General features: G+C 41.8%; 1 protein-coding gene across 16 annotated transcripts in view; it reads left to right on the plus strand.

Moving 5' to 3' along the window:
* Positions 1–22,948, plus strand: part of ptprt (protein tyrosine phosphatase receptor type T) — a 487,625-nt gene that overhangs the window by 301,699 nt on the left and 162,978 nt on the right. For all 16 annotated transcript variants that reach the window (XM_071386753.1, XM_071386649.1, XM_071386662.1 and 13 more), the window contains exon 9: positions 3,528–3,637. In XM_071386753.1, the coding sequence (XP_071242854.1) occupies positions 3,528–3,637 (110 nt within the window). The remainder of the gene's footprint in view (positions 1–3,527; positions 3,638–22,948) is intronic.

Genomic DNA, 22,948 nt, shown 5'->3' on the forward strand with positions numbered 1-22,948 from the left:
CTATCCAAATCTACTAATAATATGCATATCTTAGCTTCTGGGCCTGAGTAGCAGGCAGTTTACTCTGGGCACCTTATTCATCCAAGCTACTCAATACTGCCCCCAGCCATAAGAAGTTAAGGTCCTGGACCTCTCTGGTCAGATCGTTCATTCCCGTGTTAGTTGAGTCCATCAGTATAATTGAGTCCAAAGCTCTTGAAGCTATTTTCCGGTTGTTGAAACAACTACCTCTAAAACCCTTTTTGTTCATTTGAAAGATCATTCACCTGTGATAAACACTGTCCTCTCCCTTACTCCCACTGGCTTTAGCCTTGGATGACATGGTAGCAACTGAGTCTAACGCTGGTACTCCACGTATTTCCAGACAGGGCAGGTCGCAGGGCAGATGGAAACAGCAACAAACAGCAGGTATTTAAACAGCCACAAGCCAGGAACGATCCGCCTTCCCAGCCACAAGGGCTAACTGCGTTGTAGGCTGTGTTCAAGCTTTCAAGGAAACCTCACTAGCTTGATAGCTAACTCGCAGCTAGGCTAGCTGCTACACCAGCAGCTCTTCAGACTTTGGTTGGCATGATCCCTGGACAGTTACTGTAGTTATCGCGAGTGATTCAGGTCTAAATTAAGCCTATTGATACCACTCACCAAATCACGTAAAGTCTTCCTAGCACCATTAAAGATAATGTCAGGAATTAACATGGACTGTCAATGGAGACACATTTTTTTCTAAGGCGTCAAACAGCCGATGCGTTCACGTCACGGGGGTGGGGCAGGCACAAGAGAAATGTTATCCTCGCTACCAGCTTAATGAAACATGCCACTCAGACACTCTATAGACAGGAAGTTAATCAAGTTTTGATGCATGTGTTACAGTGGCATTTATCGTTTTGATGAAGCCTTTTTTCCTGCCTCCAGCACACACACACACACACACACACACACACACACACACACACACACACACACACACACACACACACACACACACACACACACACATACACACACACACACACACACACACACACACACACACACACACACACACACAGAGAGACACACACAGACACACACAGGTGGACTTATAAGATGCAGAATGGAAAGGCAGATGTAATTGTGTTTAATTTAAGGTAATTTGATATGCTCTCACCAGGCAAGGCAGGCTAATCAAGGCCTGTTTTAAATCACCAATCCACATTTTTTTCAATGTATTAACTCTGCATATGGCGGCACACAACACCTGTTTATGAAAACCCTCATATAACGAGTATGGATTGTGTGTGCTTTCATCTTGGTCCATTATCATATTCCACATTTAAATCATGAAGTGGACACTGTCACTTCATTATTTCATCGGAGAATGACAAGACTAGTATCTATGAATTACATCTTGAACCAATTCTTACAAATGGGACACAAACTACACTGAGCTCCAAAAGTATTGGGACAGTGACAGTTTGTTTTGGCTTTGTACCCCATGAATATCACCCCCCCCCCCAAAAAAACAAAAAAACATTATAACCCCTGTTTTTGTGATGTGAGAGATAAGCATGTCTTGGGGGTATGATATTTGTGCGTCTGTAACTTTCTCACTCATCATTATTCACGGTTCATTCAGGACTATCCGTTATCATGGTAGCATCCACATTATTGTAGAAGTCTTTACAAACATATTATATTCTTATTTACAATAAAAGTGACTCCAAAATGGCACAATACATTATTTACCAATCATCTCTATTGAGAACAAAAAACTCTGAAACACAACCAAAGCAAACAGCAAATGCATCTAACAAGTTTGTAGAGTTACAAGCTTGGTGTAATCATTGCGTGCTAGGGATATGGGACCAAATACTAACCTTTTGACTACTTTAATACACATACACATCTTTCCATGACATAGACTGAACAGGTGAATTCAGGTGAAATCTATAATCCCTTACTGATGTCACTTGTTAAACCACTTCAATCTGTGTAGTTAAAGGGGAGGAGACAGGTTAAAGAAGGATTTTTAAGCCTTGAGACATGGAATGTGTGTGTGTGCCATTCAGAGGGTGAATGGGCAAGACAAAATATTTAAGTGCCTTTGAACGGGGTATGGTAGTAGATGCTAGGTGCACCGATTTGAGTCTGCCAAGAACTGCAACGGTTTTTCACGCTCAACAGTTTTCTGTATGTATCAAGAAGGGTCCCCCACCGAAAGGACATCCAGACAACTTTTCACAACTGTGGGAAGCATTGGAGTCAACATGGGCCAGAATTGCTGTGGAACGCTTTTGGCACCTTGAATCCATGCCCCGATGAATTGAGGCTGTTCTGATGGCAAAAGGGGGTGCAACTCAATATTAGAAAGGTGTTCCTAATGTTTGTACACTCAATGTAAGTGAATTTGTCATAATACTTTTGGTCCCCTAAAATGTACAAAAAGTGCTGTCATTTTTAAATGGTTCGATATAGATTAAAATAACCTCAAATTAAAAATGACAGTCTGCACTTTAACCTCATAGTATCATCCAAAGTGCTGGAGTACAGAGCCAAAACAACAAAAAATGTGACACTGTCCCAATACTTTTGGAGCTCACTGTATTTAGTTGCATTAGAATAACACATCCTCATTAAAGCTTAGCAATGTGTCAAATAGTCCAGTTCCCATCCCTTTAGCTCACCATCCCTCTATCCCTCCATCTGCCCTGTTGAGGTAGCTAAAGCCGAAACCGTTCCAGACCAGCACATTTTTCTTATCTGCCCTGCCGATTATTGTGGAGTGGGAGTGGGAGTGTTTAATGCAAACACTCACGTGTGTTTGAAGTTAGACTAAATGGCCTTTTAACATAGCTATTACCATGAATTTCCTCCTGGCTGGAAGGTATAAAACTCATTAGACTGCCATAAATGAATATCAAATCAAAGAGGAGTGAGGATTGAGCCCTGAGGAGGTTTCCCTCGACTTCAACCGCTTGCTCCACCAGTCCTAGGGTTAAGCCACCGACGCGCTCTTCCTCCTTTAACATTTAGATGAGTTACCACTTTCAAAGACCTCACTCTATACTGTTTGTGTCTAGCACGTACACAGTGTGTATCTGTGTCAACACGTGTGCAAAACGTAAACCGTGCTCAATGAAGTGTGAGGAGTGTGGTGAAAATGACTGACACGTTCGCATGCTCAGTAAATTGTTTTCTGAAGGAGTGAATGCTGCTAGATTGGGCCTTCTTCCATCTGCTTTCTTGCCTTTGGCTGCCTGTCTGTCAAGTGCTGGAAAAATTGGAGTAGCGTTGTAAATAATTATTTTGCTTGGTGTGTGTGACACTCTTTGGATGATTGGAGTGCGCCGTCGTTAATGCGCTGTAACGTCTCGGATACTACGCTACGTCGTTGAATGGTTAAATTGTTCTGATCACAGTGTATGTGCGTGTGGGTATGTCATGCACATATGTGTGTGAATGAGTGTGTGTTTTTTAGTCCTTCAACTTGCTCTCATACTTTGCTTGAACATTCCCTCACACCTGTGTGTGTCTTTCCTTTCCTCCAGTTCCTGGCTCTGTTCCTTTGGAATCCATCCAGACCGGACCGTACGAGGAGAAGATCTTCATGCAGTGGAAGGCACCTAACGAGACCAATGGCGTCATCACGCTCTACGAGGTGAGTCTCATCGACACAGGGTTATTTTCTCACTTCCTCAGCACACGGGAAATACGCTCAGAATTATATCCTCAACTTGCACATCACAACATATTTTTCTCATATTTCACACTTTGTCTTACTCATAGTTCCCAGCTCTCAATTATTATTATTTTCACAAATTAAGAAGCTTAACTTTAAGCAGGATCGGTCCTGGTCGGTCCTTGGATGGGAGACCAGATGCTGCTGGAAGTGGCCAGAAGGGGGCACTCTTGGTCTAAGAAGATTCCAGGGCAGTAAATGGGACATTGCCCTGCCGAGGGTGTTGCCTTTCATATGGGAAATTACATGAATTGCCTGACTCTGTGGTCACTAAAAATCCCATGGCACGTATCACAAGAGTAACCCCAGTGTTCCTGCCAAATTCTCAACCTGGCCCCATTTCCATCATGTCCACCTAATCAGCCCCCTGATCTCTAATTTGCATATATCACTCCTGACCTCTCCACCATGCTAGCTGATGTGTGCGAGTCTTCAGGCACACAAATGGTTGCTGTGCATCACCCAAGTGGGTGCCATACATTTATGGTGGTAGAGGTGAGTTTCCCCCCTTACTTAAAGCTGTTTGAGCACCTAGGTGGAAAAGCGCTAAATAAATACAATCAATAATTATTACTATTAATCTGGCAGTCGTTAAAATACACTATATATACAAAAGTATGTGGAAACCCCTTCAAATTAGTGGATTCAGCTATTTCAGCCACACCCGTTGCTGACAAGTGTATAAAATCGAGCACACAGCCATGCAATCTCCATAGACAAACATTGGCAGTAGAATGGCCTTACTGAAGAGCTTAGTGACGTTCAACGTGGCACTGTCATAGGATGCCAATTTTCCAACATGTCAGTTCGTCAAATTTCTATCCTGCTAGAGCTGCCCCGGTCAACTGTTAGTGCTGTTATTGTGAAGTGGAAATGTCTAGGGAGTGATGACTCACGCTTCACCATCTGGCAGCCCGACAGACAAATCTGTGTTCAGTGGATGCCAGGAGAACGCGATCTGCCCAAACGCATAGTGCCAACTGTGAAGTTTGGTGGAACCGGAATAATGGTCTGGGGCTTTTTTTTATGGTTCGGGCTAGGCCCCTTAATTCCATTAAAGGGACATCTTAACGTTTCTGTGCTTCAAACTTTGAGGCAAAAGTTTGGGGAAGGCACTTTCCTGTTTCAGCATGAATGGAAGCAAGTCCCTGCATCAATGTTCCAACATCTAGTGGTAACCCTCCCAGAAGAGTGGATGCTGTTATTGCAGCAAAGGGGGGACCAACTCCATATTTATACCCATGATTTTGGAATGAGATGTTCGACGAGCAGGTGTCCACGTACTTTTGGTCATGTAGTGTACCAACCAACCCTTCTTGTGAACTATCCAAAATGGCTAACACGTAAAGCTTGTGGTCTTACCAGAGATGCTTTCTGACAGATGAGGGATAGTTGATTTTCAGATGACCATTTTCAGATTTGCATGTAATTTCCTCTGGACCACGGTGCTGTGACATTAGCTAGGCCTTGAAAAGGTGTCAAGGAGCTGCAGAGAAAAGGCACCATAAAGGCTTATGATGAGTGGAGTCATTTTTGAACCATTGTTTAGAAAGGTAGATTGTCATTCATTTCGAAGTAGACTATGGACAGTCCACACTAATTAAGTATTGATCTGCTGTTAGATTTCTTTCTATATGAGATCGTATAACTTTGTTAAAATAAAAAAAATGGCCTTGGTGGTCCACTAAATGCATGTTTGTGTGAGTGAAGGGGCGAGGGACGGACAAAAGGCTCCTTCTACATTTTATTCTGTGTGTCAGAATCTGGGCCGACTTTCAATTTACAAGTAGCTTTTGTTTCCGAGCCAGCATCATTAATATGAAATTAGCCTTTCGCCGTCTCGTCCATAACAGGATTGTCAGAATCTTTAAAAAAAAATTAAGTCCAGTACAATGCGTTCCCATTTGGTGTAATTGCCTATAATTACCCCTATTGATTTGATTAAAAGCCTCTGATGGTATCATCTGGGAGATCTGAGGATCCCAAGGACTCTTCTCTCGCTTTTAGGCCACGAGCAAATTAGATTAGGGACAATATCCTCAAATGGGAAAATAAAGGAGGCGAGGAGGGGCGGGAGAGGACGTGGCGAGGTGGGCAGAGGGTGGTGGGGGGCTGAAACCTTTGGTGATGGTAAACACACTAATATGCATAGAGACGTGACACTGTTCATAAAGGCCTGTACTGTAGCAATCTAATATGAACCAACAAACAGGCTTCACACGATTCAACAATGGTTACGACAACCGAAAATGATTTACTGTTACTATCACTGACAACGCTAACAATGCTAAACTTCACACAAAAACAAATCACTACTCATGGAAGTCCACAGTGGTCTGCTATTGACATTGATAAAGATGCAAAAAGATCTCAAGTCTCATCGACACTGATACTCCCAAGCTAATTAAAAAAAATATTTGTAAATATTCCAAGTACACTAAAGTATACTTAAATATACAAACAATTTGAATAATATACTTCAAATACGAGATGTACTTTTTTAGTATATCTTAGTGTACTATAAATATAATATTGTTTCACTTCAACACGTGTATTAAAAGTGTACTTTATATTCATTGTTTTTTCATTATTTTAGTATACCATACATTTGCTATCATCACACTGCAATAGACTTTTCAAAAGTGTACTTTAAATGCATCATTTTTTCAGTCTTTTAGTATACTATTAATATCCCATCATACACTTATTATAATATATTTCAATACACTTATTAAAAGTCTAAGTATACTATATGTTCACTATCATTAAACTTAAACACACTCATTGAAACTGTACTTCAATTTCAAAAGCTTTAATTGTAATTTAGTATATTATTTATTGTTTTTAAGTTGAAGCGTTGATTTTTTAAATGAAACTATGCTTTTGAGTGATCTATGAGTATACAGTGCCTTGCAAAATATTCATACCCTTTATTTCTTCAAATTGTGTGTTAAAGTGGGATTCAAATTGATGTATTTGTTGTGAACTCAAAATAATCTGTCAAAGTGAAAGAAAAATTCAACAACAAAAAATAAGATTCATATATATACAGTGGGGAGAACAAGTATTTGATACACTGCCGATTTTGCAAGTTTTCCTACTTACAAAGCATGTAGAGGTCTGTAATTTTTATCATAGGTACACTTCAACTGTGAGAGACGGAATCTAAAACAAAAATCCAGAAAATCACATTGTATAATTTTTAAGTAATTAATTTGCATTTTATTGCATGACATAAGTATTTGATCACCTACCAACCAGTAAGAATTCCGGCTCTCACAGACCTGTTAGTTTTTCTTTAAGAAGCCCTCCTGTTCTCCACTCATTACCTGTATTAACTGCACCTGTTTGAACTCGTTACCTGTATCAAAGACACCTGTCCACACACTCAATCAAACAGACGCCAACCTCTCCACAATGGCCAAGACCAGAGAGCTGTGTAAGGACATCAGGGATAAAATTGTAGACCTGCACAAGGCTGGGATGGGCTACAGGACAATAGGCAAGCAGCTTGGTGAGAAGGCAACAACTGTTGGCGCAATTATTAGAAAATGGAAGAAGTTCAAGATGACGGTCAATCACCCTCGGTCTGGGGCTCCATGCAAGATCTCACCTCGTGGGGCATCAATGATCATGAGGAAGGTGAGGGATTAGCCCAGAACTACACATTTACATTTTTACATTTAAGTCATTTAGCAGACGCTCTTATCCAGAGCGACTTACAAATTGGTGCATTCACCTTATGATATCCAGTGGAACAACCACTTTACAATAGTGCATCTAACTCTTTTAAGGGGGGGGGGTTAGAAGGATTACTTTATCCTATCCTAGGTATTCCTTAAAGAGGTGGGGTTTCAGGTGTCTCCGGAAGGTGGTGATTGACTCCGCTGACCTGGCGTCGTGAGGGAGTTTGTTCCACCACGATCTGGATTTTTGTTTTTGATTCCGTCTCTCACAGTTGAAGTGTACCTATGATAAAAAATGACAGACCTCTACATGCTTTGTAAGTAGGAAAACCTGCAAAATCGGCAGTGTGTCAAATACTTGTTCTCCCCGCTGTATATATATTCAATTATATTCATTGCATAAGTATTCAGCCCCTTTGTTTAGTCAAGCCTAAATTAGTTCAGGAATACAATTTGGTTTAACAAATCACATAATATGTTACATGGACTGTTGAAATAGTAGGGGTTAACATGATTTATTTTAATGACTAACCATTCCTCTGTCCCCCATATATACAATTTCAAGCACAGATTCACCAGGGAGCCTTTCGAAAGCCTCATAAAAAGCAGTGATTGGTAGATAGGTAGCCATATCAAAACAGACATTGAATGTCTCTTTAAGCATGGTCAAGTTAATAATTATGCTGTGGATTATGTGTTAAACCACCCAGACACATCAAAGATACAGTGTTTTTTCTGAACTGAGCTACAGGACAGGAATTAAACTGCTCAGGGATGTTACCATGATGCCATTGGTGATTTGTAAAATCGAATAATCAAATCTAATCAAATTGTATTGTCGCATACACATATTTAGCAGATGTTATTGCAGGTGTAGCAAAATGCTTGTGTTCCTAGCTCCAACAGTCCAGTAATGTCGAACCATTCACAACAATACACACAAATCTAAAAGTAAAATAATGTAATTAAATATTAGGCCAAGCAATGGCGGAGTCCGGAGTATAAATAAATAAATATTAATGCATATATGTGTGCTTGTGTGTGATGGAATGTATAGCCATTATGTGGATAGAATGTTTAGTATATCTGTAGAGTACGTAGGATAGAACAGTATACAGTGCATTCGGAAAGTATTCAGACTTTACTTTTTTCACATTTTGTTGTTCTACAATGGATTAAAAAAATTATCCCCTCATCAATCTACACACAATACCCCGTAATGACAAAGCAAAAACTGTTTTTTAGAAATGTTTGCAAATTTATAAAACTAAAATATCACATTTACATAAGTATTCAGACCCTTTTCTCAGTACTTTGTTGAAACACCTTTGGCAGCAATTACAGCCTCGAGTCTTCTTGAGTGTGACGCTACAAGCTTGGCACACCTGTATTTGGGGAGTTTCTCCCATTCTTCTCTGCAGATCCTCTCAAGCTCTGTCAGGTTGGATGGGGAGCGTTGCTGCACAGCTATTTTCAGGTCTCTCCAGAGATGTTCGATTGGGTTCAAGTCCGGGCTCTGGCTGGTGACACTCAAGGACATTCAGAATGACACCGGGTGGAGCTAAGCACAGGCAAAATCCTAGAGGAAAACCTACTTCCATCTGCTTTACAACAGACACTGGGAGAGGAAGTCACTGTTCAGCAGGACAATAACCGACAACACATTCCAAATCTACACTGAAGTTGCTTACCAACAAGACAGTGAATGTTCCTGAGTGGCCAAAGCAGACAGTTTTGATTTAAATCAGTTTTAAAATCTATGGCAAGATTTGAAAATTGCTGTCTTGCCATGATCCCCATCATCTGGACAGAGCTTGAAGAATTCTGAAAAGAATAAACGTCTAATATTGCACAATCCAGGTGTGTAATGCTCTTAGAGATTTACCCAAGAAAACTCACTGTTGCAATCGCTGCCAAAGGTGTTTCTAGCATGTATTGACTCTGAATACTTAACTGAATACTTAAGCAACAACTACATTTTAGTTAATTCATTTCTATCAATCTGAATAAAAAATATTCCATTATAATATTTTGTGTAGATTGTTGACAAAGAAAATGTAATCCAACTTTGTAGCAATAAAATGTGAAGTAATCCAAGGGGTATGAATACTTTTGCAGGGCACTGTATCTTCAGTGTCAATAATGAGTTTTGAAGTGCTTTCTGAATTCCTGTTCAGAAGAGTGCAGAGAAAGTTGACAATAATAACGATTGTTTATTCCGCATAAGGAAACATGCACAGCTGAAGAACATGCTTCCTGAGAGTACACTTTTTCATATCTCAAGAAAATATACTTAAATATACTTTCAAAGAGGTATATTTAACTTAAATGTCCACAAAATATATTTAAAGTAAACTTTTAAAAAAATGCATATGCAAAGTTGTTTGCATATTCCCCAGCATCCTTTTCTGCAGCTGAAGTTTTGATTTATAATAGGATATTGTTCCTCATACGTAGCTTATTAAAATGTTTTGATGTTCATTTTCAAACTGAATAATGTTGTACTTTTAATTACACATGACATATTACACATTTATCACCGTAATGTGAACAACGAAAGTGTAAAATACCACTGGTGCACAGTTCTCAAAAGCATTATTTGTAAATTGCTGCTTCAGCAACAACTGCTGTAAATAACATGTTAACATTGGCTGAGAAGATTCCTTGGTCAATGAAGGTAATCTTTACATGGCAAATTATATTAGCTACAGTGGTTAATGATTAGAAGTGTACATGTAAAATTATACTTAAATCACATTATAAATATACTTTTTTTGCAAAGAAAATACAGGAATTGGAATTCAAAATGACCATTTTTGTATTTTAAAAATGTATGAGAAATAGACATAAAATGCACTTCAGGTGTATTCAAAGTATATTTATTTTGCTCTTTATCTAATATTCAAAGAATATACTTATTTACAAAAAAAAATCCCAATTTAGATCATTTTATATGTATTTCATATACTTAAACACTAATATAATACAAATAAGATTGACATTAAATGTATTTCAAATTTTTCCAACTTAGACAATTGTTTATATACTTAAGTATATTTACAGTGCCTTGCAAAAGTATTCATCCCCCTTGGTGTTTTTCCTATTTTGATACATTACAACCTGTAATTTAAATGGATTTTTATTTGGATTTCATGTATTGGACATACACAAAATAGACTAAATTGGTGAAGTGAATAAAAAATTATTTGTTAAAAAAAATATATATATATTTAAACCGGAAAAGTGGTATGTGCATACGTATTCACCGCCTTTGCTATGAAGCCCCTAAATAAGATCTGGTGCAACAAAATTACCTTCAGAAGTCACATAAGTAGTTAGATTGCACACAGGTGGACTTTATTTAAGTGTCACATGATCTGTCACATGATCTCAGTATATATACACCTGTTCTGAAAGGCCACAGAGTCTGCAACACCACTAAGCAAGGGGCACCACCAAGCAAACGGCACCATGAAGACCAAGGAGTTCTCCAAACAGGTCAGGGACAAAGTTGTGGAGAAGTACAGATCAGGGTTGGGTTATAAAAAAATATCAGAAACTTTGAACATCCCACGGAGCACCATTAAATCCATTCTTAAAAAATGGAAAGAATATGGCACCACAACAAACCTGCCAAGAGAGGGCTACCCACCAAACTCACTGACCAGGCAGGGAGGGCATTAATCAGAGAGGCAACAAAGAGACCAAAGATAACCCTGAAGGAGCTGCAAAGCTCCACAGCGGAGATTGGAGTATCTGTCCATTGGACCACTTTAAACCGTACACTCCAAAGAGCTGGGCTTTACGGAAGAGTGGCCAGAAAAACCCCACTGCTTAAAAAACGTTTGGTGTTCGCCAAAAGGCATGTGGGAGACTCCCCAAACATATGGAAGAAGGTACTCTGGTCAGATGAGACTAAAATGTAGCTTTTTGGCCATCGAGGAAAACGCTATGTATGTCACAAACCCAACACCTCTCATCCCCCCGAGAACACCAGACCTTAATCCAATTGAGAATCTGTGGTATGACTTAAAGATTGCTGTACACCGGCGGAACCCATCCAACTTGAAGGAGCTGGAGCAGTTTTGCCTTAAAGAATGGGCAAAAATCCCAGTGGCTAAATCAAATCAAATCAAATGTATTTATATAGCCCTTCGTACATCAGCTGATATCTCAAAGTGCTGTACAGAAACCCAGCCTAAAACCCCAAACAGCAAGCAATGCAGGTGTAGAAGCACGTGGCTAGATGTGCCAAGCTTATGGAGACATACCCCAAGAGACTTGCAGATGTAATTGCTGCAAAAGGTGGCTCTACAAAGTATTGACTTTGGGCGGGTGAATAGTTATGTATGCTATAGTTTTCAGTTTTTTGTCTTATTTCTTGTTAGTTTCACAATAAAAAATATTTTGCATCTTCAAAGTCGTAGGCATGTTGTGTAAATGAAATTATCCCCCCCCCCCCCCAAAAAAAAAATCTATTTTAATTCCAGGTTGTAAGGCAACAAAATAAGAAAAATGCCAAGGGGGTTAATACTTACACAATATACTTTCGCAGTAAACTTCAATATATTAAAATATGTTAATGAAGTATGATTTAAATAAATAAAAATCCTGCTTGGGCTGTAAGTCCACGGCCCTCTAATATTGACCGATGATAAAGACTACTGAAGGGAGGCTTACGGACCTGACACTGATCGTGCCCTTGTCAGTCCTTTGCCAATTGACTAATCAAACGCAGGTTGTGATATTGATCCCCAGCAGTATTAGCCCCCATCCTGCTAGGCTAGCTCTGATCCCTGCTCACTAGAAATAATCAAAGTACAGTAGCCACACAGAAAGGTCACAGCACATCTGTAATCCATACTAGTACCAGGGTCGTGTTTTATTATTTTTGAAATGGGAAAGATCGCTCAGAAAATGAGTAAAACAGAGAGGTGCTAGCTGTCTTAACTCATCCAATTAGAAATGCTGGTTTTCGTATTCCTTTGGATTTATATTGTAACATTGTGCTACAGTGCGCTACGGTCTGCCTCCCAGTCAGAGAGGTAGTATGATCATATACCCCAGTCACTGGATCAATGGGAGCTAACACCTATATTATCATTCATACAAGTTAAAATGCCATCACTGCAATTGCATTTGACATGTTTTCTTAGCTCTCATTGACTTGACTTAACAGATGAACCATGCGCAATGCTGAACGTCTGACTTTTCACATCATGCAGACCAGATAGCTGACAGGTCAAACAGATACATGCACCATGACTGATACATCAATTATAAGCAACCATCAGTTCCTGTGACCTGGGTTGACTTCTAAGCTACGCTAATGGTAGAACAGCAGTGGCATGACTGCGGGTTCAAGCAAAGTGTAATGGCAAGGTTCAAGCACTGAATCACACATACACATACAGACGCAGATGCAGACACACACACACACACACACACACACACACACATTAATATACTGTATGAGTACATAAACAGGGCCCCCTAAGATGAGCGCCACCGGGCGCCAGGTTGAGGATGTGTTCGGGATTAGGATTCTGCCTTTTGATCACACACATACGCACACACACACACAGGCTTCTCACTCACAGTTTTTCACAAAGCAACTTTGTACTATCGAGTCATCAAGGCTTTTCTGAAATTAATTGCCTTTGCTGACAAAAAAGAGAAAGGGAAGATATGAAAGACTTGCGCAAAAAAAAGCAGACGCATAATGACATTGCATTAATCAGTGCTGAAGAATCTGTTTGAGGTGGCTTTCTTTCTGTAGTGTGCCCTCTTACTTTTCGCCAAGCATTGTCTGCATGCAAAATACTTGATTTGTGTAAGTCTTTGATCTCTATTTTGTTGAACATGTTCCCACTCTTCGTCAGTCTTTTGGGTGTCTGATGATATTTGTTGAAAACAGAAGTAGTTTGTGGGAATAGAACTTGTTTTTCTACCTTCGACGATCAGTGACCAAAGCTACCGTCTGTATTCAGAGGTGGAGAATGTGATTTTGATCTAATGCTTGAAGCCCAAACAGTTTTTTCCATTTAGATGAATAGAACAACATACCTTCCAATTTTTTTCATAGCTTATTCCACTCTTAATAGAAACTGCAAACACATTATCTCATGTAGTTGCCAATCTCAGATCTGTGATGATGCTGTGCTCAGCTCAACTATTTCCAACTCTTTGACCACACAAACACACACATTACTCCTACAGCCTCTGATGGCAGTATGGTACCTCTGAAGAGTGCCACCAGGCTAAATCAGGACCTGCCGTGAATGGCCTGATGTATTGGGGCGAGTTAGCGCCTCACGAAGATAACATTTTTATTTTCTATCTCTCTGTCAGCAATGTGCTAAATTGAGTGGTTGGCTCTCTCTCGTGAGCTTCGCAGCCGACCCAGTTTGCTTTTCCCTGTCGTCGGGGCCTGTGGGGACGTGTAAAGTGGCAGAGGTGGCAACTCTCCCTTGTTGTGTCTCACCTTCAGGATAGAGATACATAGATTTATAGAGATACAACAGACACAATGAAAGTTTTATATAGGTGGAATGTGGCATTTTGTTGTAAGAATCTAAGCATGTACACAAGTAGTTGTGTGTCCATTGACATAGAATCACGGAGGATGGAGATGGTGGGGAGTGTACTAGAGGCTGGGAATATGTTCGGAGCGAAGACAGCAAATGCGAGGTTTTAGCTGGGGATCAGGAGTGCTTATAGGGATAGAGATTGGGATAGACTGCATATTTTACAACAGTGCTGTAAATTTAACAATTGCTAGCCTACAGTGCATTCGGAAAGTATTCAGACCCCTCGACTTTTTCCAAATGTTACATTACAGCCTTATTCTAAAATGTATTAAATAGTTTTTTTCCCTCATCAATCGCCACATAATACCCTATAATGTCTAAGCAAAAACAGTTAAAAAAAGAATTTTGCAAATGTATTTAAAATAAACATGGAAATATCACATTTACATAGACCCTTCAGACCCTTTACTCAGTACTTTGCTGAAGCACCTTTGGCTGCAATTACAGCCTTGAGTCTTCTTTGGTATGATGCTACAAGCTTGGCACACCTGTATTTGGGGAGTTTCTCCCTTCTCTGCAGATCTTCTCAAGCTCTGACAGGTTGGATGGGGAGCGTTGCTGCACAGCTATTTTCAGGTCTCTCCAGAGATGTTTGATCGGGTTCAAGTCCGGGCCCTGGCTGGACCACTCAAGGACACCCAGAGACTTGTCCCGAAGCCAATCATGCGTTGTCTTGGCTGTGTGCTTAGGACCGTTGTCCTGTTGGAAGGTGAACCTTCGCCCCAGCAGGTTGTCATCAAGGATCTCGTTGTACTTTGTTCCATTCATCTTTCCCTCGATCCTGACTAATCTCCCGGTCCCTGCCGCTGAAATACATCCCCACAGCATGATGCTCCCATCACCATGGTGCCAGGTTTCCTCCAGACGTGACGGTTGGTATTCAGGCCAAAGAGTTCAATCTTGGTTTCATCAGACCAGAGAATCTTGTTTCTCATGGTCTGAGAGTCCTTCAGGTGCCTTTTGGCAATCTCCAAGCGGGCTGTCATGTGCCTTTACTGAGGAGTGGTTTCCGTCTGGCTACTCTACCATAAAGGCCTGATTGTTGGAGTGCTGCAGAGGGACTCTGTAGCTCTGTCAGAGTGACCATCGGGTTCTTGTTCACCTCCCTAACCAAGGCCCTTCTCTGCCGATTGCTCAGTTTGGCCAAGTGTCCAGCTCTAGGAAGAGTCTTGGTGGTTCCAAACTTATTCCATTTAAGACGGATGGAGGCCACTGTGTTCTTGGGGACCTTTGTGAGAGCGAAATTACAAGATTATGTTATACTGTTATTGCATCAAATGGTTGTTTTATGGAATAGAATAGGGTTCTCAGAACACTCATCTGTGCGTAGTCTTCTGAGTTGGGCCTCTGGGGGCTTAATGCTGAGATTGGATTTACGATGCCTTTGGTGATAAAACCTAAAAACCGCATTCCGTAACAAGAGTTGGTGTTTGTGTACCATGGTGGAGATGGCTCGGGTATGGATAATGATGAGAGGACCCTTGTTTTGGGGTCCATACCCTGGTTTCCACACAATAAGAACAGTCTTTACAGCAGATACTGTCTGCTGTGTATAATTCATTTATTTCATACAAATCCTAACCTTGTGACCCATTCCACACATATTTTGTTTGTCATGTAGACTAAGGGGGTGTATCTTTGCTATAAAAGATTGTTGTATCCTTTGTTTCGGGGCTCTCAACAAATCATCTAAGGGTGGTTCGTCGACCAGCCATCGTTATTGCAGAGCACTCACATCATTTACTTGTGTGATAAGTTTGTCTCTCCTCATTTGAAATTAAAGAAATTAACCACCACACTTCACTGCAGAAATGGATGGAGGCCACTGTGTGCTGCAGAATGTTTATGGTACCCATTTACATTACATTTACATTTAAGTCATTTAGCAGACGCTCTTATCCAGAGCGACTTACAAATTGGTGCATTCACCTTATGATATCCAGTGGAACAACCACTCTACAACAGTGCATCTAACTCTTTTAAGGGGGGGGGGGGTTAGAAGGATTACTTTATCCTATCCTAGGTATTCCTTAAAGAGGTGGGGTTTCAGGTGTCTCCGGAAGGTGGTGATTGACTCCGCTGACCTGGCGTCGTGAGGGAGTTTGTTCCACCATTGGGGTGCCAGAGCAGCGAACAGTTTTGACTGGGCTGAGCGGGAACTGTACTTCCTCAGAGGTAGGGAGGCGAGCAGGCCAGAGGTGGATGAACGCAGTGCCCTTGTTTGGGTGTAGGGCCTGATCAGAGCCTGAAGGTACGGAGGTGCCGTTCCCCTCACAGCTCCGTAGGCAAGCACCATGGTCTTGTAGCGGATGCGAGCTTCAACTGGAAGCCAGTGGAGAGAGCGGAGGAGCGGGGTGACGTGAGAGAACTTGGGAAAGTTGAACACCAGACGGGCTGCGGCGTTCTGGATGAGTTGTAGGGGTTTAATGGCACAGGCAGGGAGCCCAGCCAACAGCGAGTTGCAGTAATCCAGACGGGAGATGACAAGTGCCTGGATTAGGACCTGCGCCGCTTCCTGCGTGAGGCAGGGTCGTACTCTGCGAATGTTGTAGAGCATGAACCTACAGGAACGGGTCACCGCCTTGATGTTAGTTGAGAACGACAGGGTGTTGTCCAGGATCACGCCAAGGTTCTTAGCACTCTTCTTCTTCTCTTCTTAGTACCCTTCCCCAGATCGGTGCCTTGACACAATCCTGTCTCGGAGCTCTACAGACAATTCCTTCGACCTCATGGCTTGGTTTTTGCTCTGACATTCACTGTCAACTCTGGGACCTTATATAGACAGGTGTGTGCCTTTCTAAATCATATCCAATCAATAGAGTTTACCACAGGTGGACTCAAATCAAGTTGTTGAAACATCTCAAGAATGATCAATGGAAACAGGATGCACCTGAGCTCAATTATCTCTACCGTCTCATGGACAAATTACATAACTGACGCATAATACAGTTGATTGTGCATTGCAATTTCTACTGCTGTCTATTCTAAGCTAGCTGTGTACGTAGCATTCGTCACATGACAGCTTCTCCGCTCTCTCTTGATATGCAGCACCATTTCTACACAATATCTGACAGCTCAGAGGGCCTGATAGCAGAGGCATGAAATGACAATGCTGGAAACTGTACATAAAAACAAAAACATTCTGTGCCCAAATGAACACATTCTTCCTTTGTCTCGCATCACTTTGTGACAGTTCTCAAAGGACGTCGGGCGTCAATACATTCCCTCCCTTTACATCTTTCCCTAGATGCACTGTACTGTATTTGTGTGCAAATCCTGGTCGGACCACTGTTACATCCAAGTCTCTCCTGTACGATTTTGGAGCTTGTATCCAGTAGACCATCCAACAGTCCAGTCAACCCCACATACCCTCTGTCCATATAAGGTATTGTTTGTACATGTTATATGTTGCGCAATTGATTAATTCCATGCCACAAATAATGCATCTGTTTCAGAACATTTAACATGTTACAAGCAGTACCCCATGTGTCCCTGATTCCCAGGGAGCGATGGATGTGCAAGCGAAGCCACTTAATACTCGTTAAACTCAATTACAGGCCTGGCCTGCATTTACCAGTTCGCTAATGGCCTGAGTGGAGTGGATTAGGTCCCATGCCCCGAGCTGGCAGCCGTATAGCAGCTGTGTCACCTGCCCCTAATGCAGCCAGGCAGCCAACCCCAACTCCACTGATCACGTGCCCAGGCAGTTCAATTCCTGCAGGGATCACATACACAACCTAAAAATGTATGCACTCATGAAATGTGAGTCACTCTGGAGAAATGTGTCTCCTAAATGGCATATTTTATCATTTTTATATTATATAGACCTATCATTTCCTCCCCCCATTGTAGCCTCTTATTCACACATGCCTCAGCATCATTCCATCTTGATTTGTATCTGATGTGAAACTGAAAAAGCTTACAAGATAACTGAATGGATATGAATGGATAATGGAAGACCGTTGATTGCCGTGTGGCTTTCGAAACTGTCCACACCTTTGTCCCCGAGGTGAAAAAATGTATAGATCGATATAGCGACTCATGCCATTGTTGCCATGGTACTTTGCAGACTTTTCGTAGATTGCATGGGTTTTGAAGCAGATATACACATTGGCCTGCATCTTTTGCTTTTATTTTTGTGTGCTGCTGTTTGATACAGCGTCCTTAACTGGCATTCATCTCTCGTCTCAACGATGAGTTATCCTACAGACGTAGTCTCTCCATTACCCACAGTGCAGTGCCTCAGTGCCGCTGCTGTTTCATAGGGCAATAAACTACCTCTGCTTTATGATGCCTCCCTGGTGAGTATATCAACCAAGGAGAAGGAGAGCCAGAGTAATACGTGTTCACACACAAACAAATTATTTTGCGATAACATTCTGAGTAAAAATCTGAGTAAGTCTGAGCAAGAGTCCCCATTAATAAATATTGATTTCAGCTATTATATTATGAGCATTCAGTTACTGTTCCATTGAATGTTAAAATGGGCAAAACGAGTGACCTAAGCGACTTTGAGCGTGGTATGATCGTCAATACCAGGCGTGCCGGTCCCGTAATCCTCCTGGGTTTTTCAGCACAACAGTGTCTAGGGTTTACCGAGAATGTCGTGACAAACAAAAAACATGTAGTCAGCAGCAGTCAGGTGGGCAAAAACAGCTTGTTGATGAGAGAGGTCGAAGGAGAACGGCAAGAATCGTGCAAGCTAACAGGCGTGCCAGAAACAGATAAATAAATACAATTAAATTAGTCACATGCTTCAGAATACAACAGGTGCCACCTTACAGTGAATGCTTACTTACAAGCCCTTAATAACCAACAATGCTTTAGAAGTTAAGAAGAAAAACATGTTAAGTCAAAAATACATAAGTAAAAAAATTAAAATATGAAGTATTAAATAATTAAACAGCAGCAGTAAAATAACAATATCGAGGCTACAGTATATACAGGGGGTACCGGTACAGAGTCAATGTGTGGGTTCACGGGTTAGTCGAGGTAATTGAGGTAATATGTACATGTAGGTAGAGTTATTAAAGTGACCATGCATAGATAATAAATAGAGAGTAGCTGCAGTGTAAAAGAGGGGTCTGGGTAGCTCTTCGATTAGCTGTTTAGGAGTCTTAGGGCTTCGGAGTAGAAGCTGTTAAGAAGCCTTTTGGACCTAGACTTGATGCTCCGGTACTGCTTGCCGTGCGGCAGCAGAGAGAACAGTCTATGACTAGGGGTGCTGGTGTCTTTGACAATTTTTAGGGCCTTCCTCTGACACCGCCTGGTATAGAGGTCCTGGATGGCGGGAAGCTTGGCCCCAGTGATGTACTGGGCCGTACGCACTACCGTCTGTAGTGCCTTGCTGTCAGAGGCCGAGCTGTTGCCATACCAGGCAGTGATGTAACCAGTCAGGATGCTCTCGATGGTGCAGCTGTAGATCCTTTTGAGGATCTGAGGACCCATGACAAATCTTTTCAGTCTCCTGAGGGGTAATAGGCTTTGTCGTGCCCTCTTCACAACTGTCTGTGTGTGTTTAGACCATGATAGTTTGTTGGTGATGTGAACACCAAGGAACTTGAAGTTCTCAACCTGCTCCGCTGCAGCCCTGTGGATTAGAATGGGGGCGTGCTCAGTCCTCCTTTTCCTGTAGTCCACAATCTTCTCCTTTGTCTTGATCACATAGAGGGAGAGGTTGTTGCACCACACAGCCAGGTCTCTGACCTCCTCACTATAAGCGGTATCATCGTTGTTGGTGATCAGGCCTACCACTGTTGTATCATCGGCAAACTTGATGATGGTGTTGGAGTTGTGCCTGACCATGCAGTCATGAGTGAACAGGGAGTACAGGAGGGGACTGAGCAGATGTTACCTACCCTTACCACCTGGGGGCGGCCCGTCAGGAAGTCCAGGATCCAGTTGCAGAGGGAGGTGTTTAGTCCCAGGGTCCTTAACTTAGTGATGAGCTTTGAGGGCACTATGGGTTTTAACACTGAGCTGTAGTCAATGAATTGCATTCTCACATAGGTGTTTTTTCCAGGTGGGAAAGGGCAGTGTTGAGTGCAATAGAGATTGCATCATCTGTGGATCTGTTGGTGCGATATGCAAATTGGAGTGGGTCTAGTGTTTCTGGGATAATGGTGTTGACCAGCCTTTCAAAGCACTTCATGGCTACAGACGTGCTACAGGTCGGTAGTTATTTAGACAGGTTACCTTAGTGTTCTTGGGCACAGGGACTATGGTGGTCTGTTTGAAACATGTTGGTATTACAGACTCAGACAGGGAGAGGTTGAAAATGTCAGTGAAGCCACTTGCCAGTTGGTCAGAGCATGCTCAGAGTACACGTTCTGGTAACCTGTCTGGCCCTGTGGCCTTGTGAATGTTGACCTGTTTAAAGGTCTTACTCACATTAGCTACAGAGAGCATGATCACACAGTCGTCCGGAACAGCTGATGCTCTCATGCAAGCTTCAGTGTTAATTTCCTCGAAGCGAGCGTAATTAAGTAATTTAGCTCGTCTAGTGGGCTCGTGTCACTGGGCAGCTCTCGGCTGTACTTCCCTTTGTATTCTGTAATAGTTTGCAAGCCCTGCCACATCCGACGAGCTTTGGAGCCGGTGTAGTACGATTCCATCTTAGTCCTGTATTGACGATTTGTCTGTTTGATGGTTCGTCGGAGGGCATAGCGGGATTTCTTATAAGCTTTCTGGTTAGAGTCCCGGTCCTGGAAACGGCAGCTCTACCCTTTAGCTCAGTGTGGATGTTGCCTGTAATCCATGGCTTCTGGTTGGTCACTGTGGGGACGACGTCATGGATGCACTTATTGATGAAGCCAGTGACTGATGTGGTGTACTCCTCATAGCCATCGGAAGAATCCCGGGAACATATTCTAGTCTGTGCTAGCAAAACAGTCCTGTAGCTTAGCATCTACTTCATCTGACCACTTTCTTATTGACCAAGTCACTGGTGCTTCCTGCATTAGTGTTTTGCTTGTAAGCAGGAATCAGGAGGATAGAATTATGGTCAGATTTGCCAAATGGAGGGCGAGGGATAGCTTTTGTGTGCCTCTCTGTCTGTGGCGTAAAGGTGGTCTAGAGTTTTTTTCCCTCTGGTTGCACATTTAACATGCTGGTAGAAATGAGGTAAAACGGATTTAAGTTTCCCTGCATTAAAGTCCCCGGCCACTAGGAGCGCCACCTCTGGATGAGCGTTTTCCTGTTTGCTTATGGCCGTATAAACCTCATTGAGTGCGTTCTTAGTGCCAGCATCGGTTTGTGGTTGTATGTACACAGCTACGAAAGATACAGATGAAAACTCTCTTCATAAATAGTGTGGTCTACAGCTTATCATGAGATACTCTACCTCAAGTGAGCAAAACCTTGAGTCTTCCTTAGATTTCGTGCACCAGCTGTTTAGAAATATACATAGACCGTCACCCCTTGTCTTACGAGAGGCTGCTGTTCAACCCTGCCAAAAAAGCTTAAAACCCGCCATATGCATGTTATTCATGTCGTTGTTTAGCCACAACTCAGTGAAACATAAGATTGCAGTTTTCAATGTCCTGTTGCTAGGATATACGGCACAGTACAACAGTGGTGTGCAGAACGGTATCTCAGAACACACAACTTATCGATCCTTGTCAAGGATGGGATTTTGCACCAGATGACCACACCGGGATCCACTCCTATCAGCTTAAAACAAGAAGAAGTGGCTCCAGTGCAAGAAGAAGTATCTCTCAACTTATCGTTGAGACAAGAGATGGATCACCAACACTGGACAATTGAGGAGTGGAAAAACATTGCCTGGTCCAACGAATCCCGGTTCCTGTTGCGTCATGCTAATTGCAGATTCAGGATTTTGCGTATGCAGCAGGAGTCCATGGACCCGTTATGCCTGGTGTCAACGGTACAGGCTGGCGGCGTACTGGTGTGTGAAATGTTTTCCTGGCACACGTTAGGTCCCTTGATACCAAATGAACAATGATTGAACCCCACAGCGTATCTGAACATTGATGTTGACAAACCCCAATATAGCATCTTTGGGATGAGATGGAATGGGCTGTTCGCAGCATCAAATGTATTTATAAAGCCCTTCTTACATCAGCTGATGTCACGAAGTGCTGTACAGTAACCCAGCCTAAAACCCCAAACAGCAAGCAATGCAGGTGTAGAAGCACGGTGACTAGGAAAAACTCCCTAGAAAGGCCAGAACCTAGGAAGAAACCTAGAGAGGAACCGGGCTATGAGGGGTGGCCAGTCTTCTTCTGGCTGTGCCGGGTGGAGATTATAACAGAACATGTTCAAATGTTCATCGATGACCAGCAGGCTCAAATAATAATAATCACAGTTGTCGTGTCTTTGGCATCATTAAACTGAAGACTTATTTTTATCAAATAAATTCTCTGTAATTATTATTACGTGATTAAACTAACTTAATCATGTAACTGTAATTAACTAGGAAGTCGGGTCACCAAGGAAAATATTCAGATTACAAAGTTATAATTTTCCTAATAAAACTTTCAGATAATTTAATATCTGATCAATTATTCTTCTAATTAATGAAGTATTCTTTACCTCATGTTAGTCTCATTCCAAACGTTCTAAATTGTTGGTTATCTGCACGAACCCAGTCTTCACTATCCGTACATCAATTGTCTTAAATAATTTATTTATTAACCTTTCACGGCTACTAACCCCGGATCCGGGAGCACCCCCCACCCCCCACACACTGATTAGCATAGCTAGCATAGCTTCACAAGTAGATAGTAGCATCTAAATATCATTAAATCACAAGTCCAAGACACCAGATGAAAGATACAGATCTTGTGAATAAAGCCACCATTTCAGATTTTTAAAATGTTTTACAGGGAAGACAAAATATGTAAATCTATTAGCTAAACACGTTAGCAAAATACACCACTATTCTAACTCCATCAGTTTCTTACTCCTTCAGGTGCTATCACCAATTCGGCTCA

Source organism: Salvelinus alpinus, chromosome 2, assembly GCF_045679555.1.
Source record: "Salvelinus alpinus chromosome 2, SLU_Salpinus.1, whole genome shotgun sequence".
NCBI lineage: Eukaryota > Metazoa > Chordata > Actinopteri > Salmoniformes > Salmonidae > Salvelinus > Salvelinus alpinus.